Source organism: Pteronotus mesoamericanus, unplaced genomic scaffold, assembly GCF_021234165.1.
Source record: "Pteronotus mesoamericanus isolate MK-2021 breed Mesoamerican mustached bat unplaced genomic scaffold, CSHL_Meso_final contig_438, whole genome shotgun sequence".
In the NCBI taxonomy this organism is placed as follows: Eukaryota; Metazoa; Chordata; class Mammalia; order Chiroptera; family Mormoopidae; genus Pteronotus; species Pteronotus mesoamericanus.
The window spans coordinates 1,603,209-1,615,972 of record NW_026555165.1 but is presented as its reverse complement, the minus strand read 5'-3'; the positions used below and the strand labels follow the sequence as shown (position 1 = coordinate 1,615,972).

General features: G+C 58.6%; 1 protein-coding gene across 1 annotated transcript; it reads left to right on the top strand.

The window, feature by feature from the left end:
• The first annotated feature begins 54 nt into the window (after positions 1–54).
• Positions 55–9,869, top strand: FES (FES proto-oncogene, tyrosine kinase). The gene is made up of 19 exons (XM_054577571.1): positions 55–113; positions 570–788; positions 953–1,126; positions 2,877–2,973; positions 3,081–3,264; positions 4,580–4,717; positions 4,792–4,911; positions 4,999–5,121; positions 5,225–5,411; positions 5,528–5,611; positions 6,143–6,352; positions 6,633–6,755; positions 7,136–7,189; positions 7,783–7,901; positions 8,191–8,285; positions 8,372–8,495; positions 8,731–8,888; positions 9,021–9,143; positions 9,584–9,869. The coding sequence occupies exons 2-19, from the start codon at positions 579–581 to the stop codon at positions 9,724–9,726; spliced, it is 2,466 nt and encodes an 821-aa protein (XP_054433546.1). The 5' UTR covers positions 55–113; positions 570–578; the 3' UTR covers positions 9,727–9,869.
• Positions 9,870–12,764: the final 2,895 nt, after the last annotated feature.

The following is a 12,764-nucleotide window of genomic DNA, read 5'->3' as shown; positions in this document are numbered from 1 at the left end:
CCAGGGCCTGAGCTAACTGAAACCGTGGGAGGAGGAAGCACCGAATCAGGAACTGGCCATTTGGCTGGGCCTAAGTCGGTCCTCTGCGGGCCCCTGGAACAGCTGCCAGAGTGGTGAGTCCGAACTCCTGCCCGAGGCCCAGGAGGCCGAGGGCAGTGAGCGGTGACCAGAGAGCAGGGGCTGGGGCCCAAAAGGCGCACACCGGGCCGTGGAACAGGGTGGGGCAGGGGTGGCCGCAGGGGCAGGGCCCAGGCTGGGGCTGCCTGGGGCCCAGGCTGGGGTACCCCTGGGATGGGTGCTGGGTGGAAGGGAGGAGACTCTCAGTGGTTCTGTTCCAGGACTGGGAAGGGATCCCTGGCGCCAGGCCTTTGCCTGAGACACAGGAAGCAGAGTCAGCCCCTGGCAGGGTGGTGTTTTGCACCTGAGGCGGCATTTCTGCAGGACTGGCCCCAGCCCCGCTCAGTCTGCAGCTTCTCTCGGTCCTCAGCCCCCAGCCTCCGTGCCCTAGTCCTCTGGCTGCAGCAGCAGCTGCCTCCCCCACCTGCGGCCTCTCCTTTCTCTGTCCCCAGGACAGCACTATGGGCTTCTCTTCGGAGCTGTGCAGCTCCCAGGGCCACGGGGCAGTGCAGCAAATGCAGGAGGCTGAGCTCCGGCTGCTGGAGGGCATGAGGAAGTGGATGGCCCAGCGGGTCAAGAGTGATCGGGAGTACGCAGGGCTGCTGCATCACATGTCCCTGCAGGACAGCGGGGCCCAGAGCCGGGGCGGCCTCGACAGCCCCATCAGCCAGGTGGGGTTCAGTGGGGTCTTAGGCCTCCTCACCCCAAGAATTCCTGGGGGTTCCAGGGATATCTGTCTGTCCCATCTTTCCAGAAGACCCCTGGGGAGGGCTAGAGCTCGGGCAGTCCCAGTTCCGGAGCTCCCTTGCCCTGTCTCACGCATCCCATGCTGCAGTCCTGGGCAGAGATCACCAGCCAGACGGAGGGCCTGAGCCGGTTGCTGAGGCAGCACGCGGAAGACCTGAACTCCGGGCCCCTGAGCAAGCTAAGCCTGCTTATTGGGGTGCGGCAGCAGCTGCGCAAGACCTACAGCGAGCAGTGGCAGCAACTGCAGCAGGAGCTAACCAAGGTGGGTGGGCAGGCGGGCATCCAGGGCCTTCACCTGGCCACTTCTACCTACGCTTTGCGCTAAGAGGGCTGGTTTTGTACAAGAGCCCCTTGATTCACAGGAAAGTGGAAGTCCTGACCGCAGGCCTGCCCCTGCAGCTTCCTTTCCTACCTTCCTGGGCTGGCCTACAGCAGGACCTCCCTGTGCATTTTCTGTCACCCTACTGCGTGCCTGGGCAAAGCTCTCGGAGTACAAGGATGAGTGGCCCATCCATTGCCAGGGGAGCACAGATCCACAACGCACAGCCTGCAGGGCACCAGCTGGCTCTGGGAGCTGAGAGGCAGTGGAACGAGGGCCAGTCTGTCTGCTTGTGGCCCAGGTGGGCTCCCCCCCAGGGTCCCAGAGACACCGCAAGGCAGCAGGGGGGGGCCCCAACACAGAGGTTAAAAACTGGAGCTGCAAAGTCAGCCTGTCTGCGTTTGAATCCTGCCCAGCTCCTCGGTTTAGAGGCTGTGTGATTGGAGCTATTTATCTGAGTGGTCCAGCCTTCTAACTCAGCAATTTTTAACCAGCGTGTTGCAAGAACTTTTGAATGTTTAGTCACGGACAGTGATCTCTTTTCCCTTAGATTTTCAAAGAAAAAAATGGCAACAGCCAACACAACAATAGCTGTTGGTGTGAATACCCTTTTCTGAACCATAAATATATAGGTCATATAATAGAGTTACATCTTATTGGCCGCACCACATAATAAGATGGCATCTGATTGGTTAGTTCTTGGTATCAGAAATGCATACAAGTATAGGCACCTGATTTTTTAAAAAGTCACTGGAGTAAAAAGGGTAGGTAATTACTTTTTTGTTGTTAATTAGTCAAAATTATACCTTTTTTTTTTTTTGGCTGATCAACAAAAAATATTTTTTGGTGTGCTGCAGAATTTTAGTAATTAGTGCCAGGAGAGGAAAAAGGTCGAAAATCGCTGTTCTAATTCAGTGTGTTGGTTGGCCCCCTGCACCCCCACTTCCACCAGAGCAAAACCTGGCCTTGCGCAGACCTACAGCGGCCCCTGGTGGCCAATGTGTATCCACACGGCTCTCTGCCCAGAACCTTCTCTAAACACAGGGCGAGCAAGCCTCTTGTCACAGGTGCTTTTACTGGCACACAGCCACACCCATTTGTTCTCAAGTTACCTATGGTTGCTATAGAGCTGCCATGGCAGAGCTGAGTAATTGGGACAGAGCTGTACGACTGATATGCCTAAAATGTTTACCAGTTGGCCCTTGAAGGAAAAAGCTCCTCTATAGCCTCTACGTTGAGCTCAGTTACAGATGAGGAAACTGAGGTTCAGAGAAGAGGGATGCAACTGGCCCAAGAGTATCCCAGTACCTAAACGGGGGGCTTGGGATGCGAACTCTGGTCTTGATTGTCTGTTGTCCCTGCCACCAGGAACATCATTCGTAGGACTCAGCACCAAATGATGTGGGGCCCTTGTGAAAGAATTAGTGAGAATCTCAAGGTGGCATCAACAGAGCATTATACCAAACACAGAGGCCTTCTAAGTGTGGAGCTCTGTGCTCCTGCAGCTGGGCCCTGCCTGCTGACAGGCCCCCCTCGGGGCCCAGGAGGGGCAGCTGCAGCCTCCCCCAGACCCCAGGGGCTTGTCCTCAGTCCAGCTTCTCTGACCCCAGAGGTCAGGCCCTTCCTGGAGGATGGACTTAGGTGTGCGGCCCTGAGGACCTGCTGACCCACACTGCCTCTCCTCTCTCCCCAGACCCACAGCCAGGACATCGAGAAGCTGAAGAGCCAGTACCGATCCCTGGTGCGGGACAGCGCCCAGGCCAGGCGCAAATACCAGGAGGCCGGCAAAGGTGCGTGCCTTCCCTCTAACCTGTCCGCAGGTGCCCAGGGTGGGGTGCGGGGGGCCGCCCAGGCCTCTGTACTGTCACCCACCCCTCCCCTTCCCTTAACCTGGCAGACAAGGACCGTGACAGGGCCAAGGATAAGTATGTGCGCACCCTGTGGAAGCTCTTTGCTCACCATAACCGCTACGTGCTTGGCGTGCGGGCCGCGCAGCTGCACCACCAGCACCACCACCAGCTCATGCTGCCCGGCCTGCTCCAGTCGCTGCAGGACCTGCACCAGGAGATGGCGCGCATCCTGTGAGCCCACGGCCCCGCCCGCCCCGCCACAGCCCCATCGCCCTGCCACTGCGCCCAGAAAAGTCAGTCCTTAGAAGGGATAGTCGTAGAGAATGTATGAGAACGGGCCCTGAGCCAAGGATTGGAGCCAGCCCGTTTATATCTGAATTACATTATTTGGGGGCCCTTTTTTGCAGGGGTTTATTGTAGTTATTGAGCGCTGTCCTAGGCTCTGGGATACAGCAGAGAAAAAGGCAGATAAAAATATCTGTCCTCTAAGATCGTTCATGTCAGGGGAGAGAGTCAGTAAGTGAAATAAGAAAGCCCACTAGAGGTGATAAGTGCTATGGAGAAAACTAAAACGAAAAGGGGATTGGGGGGGTGCAGCCTTCAACAGAGCATCTGAAAAAGCCTCGGAGGTGCAGGCCTGAACCAGAGGATACTGGGAGAAAGCCAGAGCAGCCGTGCAAAGGCCCTTGAGGCAAGAGAATGCCTGAAATCAGGCAAAGCCAGGACGCCGGTGTAGCCTGTGCAGAGTCAGGGGAGGGCCGGGTCAGCCATGAGGCGGGAGGCCAGGCTTGGGGACTGCTGGACTGTAGAGGGCCCAGCAGGCCCTTGTGCGGACTTTGGCTGTGTTGAGACTAGACCTCAGGGGACAAGGACAAGGGCAGGGAGGACCAGACAGGAGGACAGGAGGCTACATTAATAACTCAGACCACAGCCCGTAGCCACTTAGACCCACGGAGGAGAGATGTGGTTGGGTCCAGGATGTGTTTTGAAAGCAGAGCCAGTGGGATTTCTTCATGGCCTGGAAGTGGGGTATGAAACGGAGGAGTCAAGGGTGACTCCCAGGGTTGAGAAGGCTATGGGAGAAGCGGGCTCAGGAAACAAGAAAAGTGATTCATTTTTCAACATGTGGTGTCCAACAAGAGGTTTCGAGTACGTAGATGAATACTTGAGAATGGCGCTCTGGGGTGGTGCTGGGACGGAAGATCCGCGTGTGGGGGTTACAGCGCATCGATGGCTTACGCCTGCGTCGGGCCGGCTGTCCAGGGCAGGCAGGCGTGTAGCTCACATTTAACCAGCACACAGTGTGTAACACTGTGCTCATCTATCTCACTGGGCCCTCAATGCGACTCCCAGCACCCCCATTGCACGCAGCAGGAAGTGAGGGTTGGGAGCTGGTCACTAATTTGCTTGTTGGTCATTTGGCTGGTAAATGAGGAAGTGGGGCTCAGTCCCATGGCCGACTCCCAACTCACAGTCAGGGGCCCCAAGCTTCCCAGCCGTGCCCGGGCCTGAGGCCCCGCTGACCCGGGGTCCCGTCTGCGGGTAGGAAGGAGATCCTGCAGGAATACCTGGAGATTAGCAGCCTGGTGCAGGACGAGGTGGCGGCCATTCACCGGGAGATGGCTGCAGCCGTTGCCCGCATCCAGCCTGAGGCCGAGTACCAGGGCTTCCTGCGACAGTATGGGTAAGCCCCTCCTTGCCCCTGCTGGGCGCCAGGGCTGCTCGCCTGTTCCCTGACGGGGCACTGTCCCCCCACAGGTCCACACCAGATATTCCACCCTGTGTCACGTTTGATGAGTCGCTGCTTGAGGACAGCGAAGCCCTGGAGCCCGGAGAGCTGCAGTTGAATGAGCTGACGGTGGAGAGCGTGCAGCACACGTGCGCGCCGGGGTCGGGGTGGGCGCCGGGCATCGGCAGGGTGCCTCTGAGAGGCCAGCTCTAACGCTGCCCTTCCTTCTGGCACAGGCTCACCTCAGTGACAGATGAGCTGGCTGCGGCCACGCAGATGGTGTTAGGTCGGCAGGAAGTGGTCACTCAACTGCAGCGCGAGCTCCGAAAAGAGGAGCAGAGCATCCACCCCAGGCAGCGGTGAGTGGGTCCCACCGATAGCGGCCTCCCACCTGCCCTCCCCACTGCTGGTTGCCAGCTGCAGGCTGAGCCCTCTCTCTCCCCCTCACCCGCCTGCCTGCAGGGTTTACCTGCTCAGCAAGAGGCAGGTGTTGCAGGAGGAGCTGCAGGGGCTGCAGGTGGCGCTGTGCAGCCAGGCCAAGCTGCAGGCCCAGCAGGACCTGCTGCAGGACAAGCTGGAGAGGCTGGGCCCCGGCGAGCCCCCACCGGTGCCGCTCCTGCAGGACGACCGCCACTCCACCTCGTCCTCGGTGAGTGCCCCACCGCCCACTGCGGCCACCCTGCAGGCGGGCCCAGGCCGCGCTCCTCACTCTCACCCTCCGCCTCCCAAGCCTGGCCACCTGCTGACGTCTGTCCCTGGCCTCAGGAGCATGAGCGGGAAGGGGGAAGGACGCCCACCCTGGAGATCCTTAAGAGCCACATCTCGGGAATCTTTCGCCCCAAGTTCTCGGTGAGTGGAGCCGAGCCAGGCCCACACCTCTGCCTCTTCTCCAAGTGGTGGGCCAGTGCAGGGGTCTCAGAAATGGGCCCCCTGGGTCCCTCCCACCGTGGTGTCCGGGCCAGTCACTGGGTTGCCCTGGGGAGAGAAGGCTCTGCCCAGCCTGCCCTTATTGGGTATCCAGGCGCAGATGCCTCCAGATCCTGCCTCCCCGACACCCCCTCCCTGGGCCACCACACATGCAAAGGCACCTGCAGCCTTGGTCACCCCACAGCTCTTCCTGCTCTGGGAGTGGCAGGGAGGCTGTGGCCTGGGGTGAACGGCAAAAGCTCCGTTTGGGACCAGCCGAGCCGGGCTTCCATCCCGGCTCTGCCCAGAGCGAGCCCGCTTTGGGGGCGTGCGGACGGCTCTGCCTGCCCCTCCAGGGTTTGGGAGGACTGAGGGTGTCATGCGACAGAAACCCCACTGGCCCCCAGTTGGCCTCGCGGCCTCCCCTGACAGGCGGGCTGAGTGACCCCTCTCGCTCCCCCCGCCCCTCCCCAGCTCCCCCCGCCGCTGCAGCTCGTCCCCGAGGTGCAGAAGCCTCTGCACGAGCAGCTGTGGTACCACGGGGCCATCCCACGGGCAGAGGTGGCTGAGCTGCTGACGCAGTCCGGGGACTTCCTGGTGCGGGAGAGCCAGGGCAAGCAGGAGTACGTGCTGTCGGTGCTGTGGGACGGCCAGCCCCGGCACTTCATCATCCAGTCTGCTGATGTGAGTGGGCCTGGAGCCCAGCCCTCCTGTCGTGGGGGGAGGGGGGGGCGCGGCGCCACCTTGCAAGGATCGAGGATCGCAGAGACCACCCGGTTCCAGCAACAAAGCAGGCCAAAGCCCTCAGGGCGGCTTCTCCCCTGAGGCGGGGAGCAGGCGCAGGGGGCACCCTCAGGCCGGGCCTTTCTGCAGGCCCTTCCGCCCTGCTGCTCTGCGTCCCCCCCCAGGGCTCAGGCCCCCGAGGCAGTGGAGGCTGCTCACCCCACGTGCCCCTGCCTCGCAGAACCTGTACCGGTTGGAAGGCGACGGCTTTCCCACCATCCCCTTGCTCATCGACCACCTGCTGCACTCCCAGCAGCCCCTCACCAAGAAGAGCGGTGTGGTCCTGAGCCGGGCTGTGCCCAAGGTGAGCCTGGGCCCCTCCTGTCCGCCCCGCCCCGCCCCGCCCCGCCCGCTCCGTGGGGAGCGTGGGTTCAGGCCCACAGAGTCACGGCAGGAGGGGCTTCCTACGGCCCCCGTCTCCGCACAGGGTCATCCACCTGCTAGATCTGGAGCATCAAGACCACTCCCATCCCGCAGGCTGGTGCTCACCCAGTTAGGTCCCCACCTGGTCCTCAAAGTCGTCTGATTATGATCCTGACGTGATCCAACCCCATTTTACAGACTAACAAACCGAGCCACCAAGGAATGAAAGGCGCAGCCTTGGCAGGGTGTTTTCAGTCCTTCGCAGGGCCCGGCACACCTTCCCTTCACTGACTTCTGACCCCCAAACCCTTCCTTCCCCAGGACAAGTGGGCACTGAACCACGAGGACCTGGTGTTGGGTGAGCAGATTGGGCGGGTGAGTTGAGTGCCCTGCTGGCCTCCTGGCTGCTCGCCATTCCCCTCACCCAGCTCCGCGACCAGCCCACACCCCAGCCCCACCGGAGCCCACCGCCGAGAGCTCTTCAGCCTCCCTGCCTTGGCCTGAGTCCCAGCGCATGCCCAACCCCCCTCCTGGCCACCACCATACACCACCCTCCAGGAGACAGGGAAGAGTCCCGGCCACTGGCACCCTCCGCCCGCCCCACTGGGCGCTGCCTCCTCAGGGGCCCTCGCGCGCCAGCAGTCGCACATAACAACATGCTGTGTCCACAGGACCTATAAAACACCTGCTTAGGAAGAAAGTCAGTTTCCTACCCACGACAAGTCTTTTCCAACCCGAGGGAAAGTGGCTTTTGGGTTTTCCATGTCCCTTCTCTTCGTGAACGTGGCAAGTCAGAGGGGACATCCCCTGCCTATGCCATGGGTCCTCACTCAGTTCCCAACCAGAGGGTACACCAGGGAGCTAGGATGGAACACGGAGTGGAGGGCAGGTGGGGACAAGGAGGACTGTCCCTTGACACAAGAGGACTGTGGTCCAGGGCAGAGAGTGGAAACCGAGGACTGTTTCAGGGGAACTTCGGTGAAGTGTTCAGCGGGCGCCTGCGAGTGGACAACACGCTGGTGGCGGTGAAATCCTGCCGAGAGACGCTCCCCCCTGATCTCAAGGCCAGGTTTCTGCAGGAAGCGCGGTAGGTGAAGAAGTGATGGTCACCGCTGGGGTCCCCACAGGGGGCTCCTCCGCGCATGGTGCCATGCAGAGTGCCGGATTTCCGTGGCGTCGTGTCATCCTCACAGACCCCGCACCGGGGCAGGGGGCTTATGGCTCAGTGACCCGCCTGAGGTCACACGTCCAGGCCTCCTGGCTGTAGAGGCCAAGCTTCCTTCTGCTGCCCTTTTCCCCATCGTCCCTCGGGTCCTGGGGCTGGGGAAAGATGTGCAAGTCCCCAAGCTGGGAGCCTAAGCAGCAGTGCCCTCCAGGATCCTGAAGCAGTACAGCCACCCCAACATCGTGCGTCTCATTGGCGTCTGCACCCAGAAGCAGCCCATCTACATTGTCATGGAGCTCGTGCAGGGTGAGCCCGGGGAGCCGCACTGCTGGCGTGGGGACCCAAGCCCTGCTGTGTTGGCTCAACAAGGCCTCCCCTTCGCCCACCCCCAGGAGGCGACTTCCTGACCTTCCTTCGGACGGAGGGAGCCCGCCTGCGAGTGAAGACGCTGCTGCAGATGGTGGGGGACGCGGCCGCAGGCATGGAGTACCTGGAGAGCAAGGGCTGCATCCACCGGTGAGCGAGGAGCCCCGGCCTCGTGCCGCCCAGCCCCCGGGACCCTGCCCAGGCTTGGGCTGTGCTGTCACCCAGCGCCCCTCAGCAGCAGGCCCAGTGCGCGCGCTGGGCTTAGCCTCTCCCCACGGACGGCGAGTTTTGTTCAGGGCTGTGTCTGGAGTGCCCAGCTCAGGTGGGCGACAGGTGCTGCATGGTGGATGGCTCCGCGAGCCCCTCCCCCGCCTGCTTTCCCCAGGGACCTGGCTGCTCGGAACTGCCTGGTCACAGAGAAGAATGTCCTGAAGATCAGTGACTTTGGGATGTCCCGGGAGGAGGAGGACGGGATCTACGCTGCCTCAGGGGGCCTCAGACAAGTCCCCGTGAAGTGGACGGCGCCTGAGGCTCTTAACTACGGTAACCTAACAACGTCAGGCCTCGCGTGCCAACCTGGGCCTTGTCCACTTTGGGCTGTGAGCCCGAGGCTGGACGCGCCTCCCAGACTGGTGGACGGGGTTGGCCCTCTCACGCCTCCTCGCCTCCTTGCAGGCCGCTATTCCTCCGAGAGCGATGTGTGGAGCTTTGGCATCTTGCTCTGGGAGACCTTCAGCCTGGGAGCGTCCCCCTACCCCAACCTCAGCAATCAGCAGACTCGGGAGTTCGTAGAGACAGGTAAGGCAGCCCTGCTGCACGGCAGCAGACTCAGCGCCGAGCTGTGGTCTCCGTGCCACAGGGGGACCCTTCCAGGTCCCCTCAGCTTCCACTCTTCCCACTGGGGCTGAATAAGAACAATCGGTCCTGTAGAGACCCCTGAGTAAACGCCTGTGGTGTGCCAGGCCGTCCATTACTTCACCTGCTCTTCACAACAGGGAGGGGTGGGGATTAGTGTATCCCTTTTACAGAAGGAAAGACCGAGGCTTGCGGAGGCTGTGCAGCTAGCGCACAGGAGGGTGGCGGTTAGGACCTCTGTGCGCATGGGGCTCTGGCGAGGAAGGGTGGCTCCTCGAGAACAGCGCAGCTTCAGCGGTTCCCTTGCTCACGGTGTGCCCCCAGGGCTTCGCGGGGCCCCCAGACCCCCTCCTCATGCCGGGCTGCTGTGCCTGTCCTCACAGGGGGCCGCTTGCCCTGCCCCGAGCTGTGCCCCGACGCTGTGTTCAGGCTCATGGAGCAGTGCTGGGCCTACGAGCCCGGGCAGCGGCCCAGCTTCAGCACCATCTACCAGGAGCTGCAGAGCATCCGAAAGCGGCACCGGTGAGGCTGGGCCTGCTTCTCCAGCCAGTGGCCTTTGCCGGCAAGATTGTACCTCCAGCCCAGCTCCAGCTCACCATGTGTGACGACGGCTCTTCACAATTCTGGACTCCAGCCCCCGGCACCCGCGCCGCTGGTGGGGACGCAGCTCCATGTCTGCTGCACCTCCACGCTCCTGCCAGGGCCTCCTCTCCCCGGCAGAATTAATAAACCACTTGTGCCTGTCCAGTGCTCTCAGCATGTGCACTCCTCTGGAGGGCCGGTCTTAGGAAGACTAGAGCGTCCGTGCTGCAGCCATGTGGCAGGAGAGAGGCAGTGTTCACGGGGCAGAACTGACATGGCTTGAGGGGCCTCTGGGGATATCTGGAGGCCCAGAAAGAAATAAATCCTGGCACGTGAGGCCCGAACATTGTGAGCTTAGACATGTTGGAGAGCAGCTGACACTGTGGGCGTGTGCAGCAGTCCCGTCAGATTCAGAGCAGAGGGGAGAGTCGGGGAAAGTGACAGCTTCACTCAGAGGAGAGCAGAGCGGCTGCAGAGAAGGAAATCACCTCTCAGGGAGTTTACCTCTCACACAAGCTCACCGAGCAGTGTGGTAGCAGAGCAGGGAGCTCCGTCCCCCTGAAACCTGTAACGGTATCTGACACTTTTCCCAGCAGCGACCGTGAAGGCCAAGAAGATGAGAAGTACACGCACACCGAAGAGCAGAAATAGGAAGGGGGTCTAGCGCCAAAGAACGAAACAGAACATGGAGGCAAAATGGCCATCCCTCCAGAAAGTTTAGGAAATAGTTGACATCTATGTCCAAAGACATAAAAGCCCTACAGCTTCTTTAAACAAGAGGAAACAAGTTAGTGTGTGACTCCATGGATATAGTAAGAAATCAAATCATACCTCTATCGGAAGTGCTAAAGAGCAGAAGTGAAGAACTTCTGCTTCTGGGTAGGATGTGGTCTTTCTCTGTAGGCTGCCATTCTCGTTGCAGCACGGAGGAGGAAACAACGTGACAATTTTCACTTTTAAAGAAAGGGAATGGAGCGTGTTGTGAAAGATAAGCACCAGATGAACTAAAATGTTGAGGAAGAAGGGGGCCCTACCGGCTGAAGGGAAGCTGGGCAGCTATTTGCTTCCCTGAGACATTTGCTGATTTGGGACATCGCTGGTGCTCAGAATTGTCCCAGGCAGAGAAATGACTGAGGAAAAAGGAGAAATGAACCATTTCTGCGATACGCTCTGGGCCCCATAGGAGCCCAAAATACAAGCTCAGTTTTCCTCCTGGAACATCTGCTCAGCTCTGGGAAGGGGCTGGGCTGGGAAGGCAGGTCCCACAGCCTTGTAGTATTTAGAGGGGGGACCTGAAACAAAAAAATAACTGGTCTTCCCCTCAAGATGTTGGGCCAGATCTTGGACCTGTGTGGATTGGGAGACTAAAGAGCTAACCCTAAAATCTCTGAAGAGCAGCATTGCAAGGGCTAAGAGAGACAGGAACTGACTAGGCTTTCAACCCCAAATGCAAGGAGGCCACTCCAAAGGGACAGGGACAATCCAGAGGAGGCCTGAAATTTACCAGAGCTATAACTGCCCCAACTTGCTTCATTCTGTACTTTGTTATCTCGAGGTGACTAGCTCCTCTGGGGTGGGGGGGAGGGGGGAGCAATAACAGAGTCTGAAGTCCCCACTCTTTTTTTTTACACCCAATATGCAACATGCAGATAAACATTATAAAATGTGCAAAAGAAAGAAAGAGAAAAAGAAATTGGGCCAACACACAAGAGAAAAAGTAAACAATAGAAGCAAACCCACACATGGTCCAGTTTTGGAGTTGACAGACAAGGACTTAGAAATAACTAATGGTTAGTATGTTAAATGGGAAAAAGGATGGACAAAATAGATGTAAATATACAGAATTTCAACAGGTTTGGAATCCACTTTACAAGAATCAAAAGAGCAGGTAGAGCTGGAAAAATACCGCCTCTGAAATTCGTGGGATAGGTTTCATAAAATTTCATAGAACTAAAGGATAAAGTCAAAATTATAGAGACTGGACACATTAGAAAACAAAATTAGTGAATTTGAAGATAGATCAATAGACGGTATCTAAACTGAGTTGAGAGAGAGGAAAAAAAGAAAAGAATGGAGGAAAACAACCCAGCTTGGGACACACATGGAACTCCAATATATGAGTCATGGAAGTTCCACGAGGGGAGAGAAGTTAGGACCAGAATAAACGGAAAAGGACTCAAACATCTACACAGCAATAAGAAAGAACTGACCCCTGATACACACGCCAACACTGATGACTCTCGAAGGCATGTTAAGTCAGATGTGAAGGCGTGCATGCATTTGATCCCAGTTGATGAGGTTCAAGAACAGGCAATACTAAGCTATAGAGAAGTGAAGACGGTGGTCCCATCTGAGGGGTACTGACGGGAGGGGGCATGAGAGGAGGGCAGCAGCCCTGCCCTGGGCTTCCTGTCGCCTCTAGATGGGCCACATGGGCAATGCTTGAGCAGGCTCTTGAGCTGGCTGACTTGCGTCTTGACAGTCTTCAAAGAACGTCCTACAAATTACTCATGGAGGACACTACTCCGGGGGAGAAGCAGCCTGGAGTGGAGCCTCCCCATCCTGTGGAGACTGCCCAAGGCCGCTGTTCATCCAGCCATCCCTGCCGTGCAGCCCCAGGCCATACAACTGTTTGGAGGTGGCTCCTTAGCCACAGAGGGACCCACCCCCATATCTCCTGCCTGTCATCTGGTCCCTTTATTTTTATTTTTTAAAAATATTTTCTTCATTTATTTTTAGAGAGAAAGAGAGGGAGAGAAACATCTGTATGTGGTTGCCTCTTGTGCACCCCCTCCTGGAGACATGGCCTGCAACGCAGGCATGGGCCCTAGACTGGGAATTGAACCGGCGACCTTGTGGTTCACAGGCCGGCACTCAATCCACTGAGCCACACGAGCTAAAGGCATCATCTGGTCTCTTAGATTCGGTGTCATCCTATGGGACTAGGGATGCAAGAAGCTGACTCCATGCTGGTCTGAGTGA

Coding starts and splice junctions, on each gene's coding strand:
- FES (XM_054577571.1), top strand. CDS start 579: ATGGGCTTCTCTTCGGAGCTGTGCAGCTCCCAGGGCCACGGGGCAGTG. Junction 789..952: donor TCGACAGCCCCATCAGCCAG/GTGGGGTTCAGT, acceptor CCCATGCTGCAG/TCCTGGGCAGAGATCACCAG. Junction 7,902..8,190: donor AGGTTTCTGCAGGAAGCGCG/GTAGGTGAAGAA, acceptor AGTGCCCTCCAG/GATCCTGAAGCAGTACAGCC.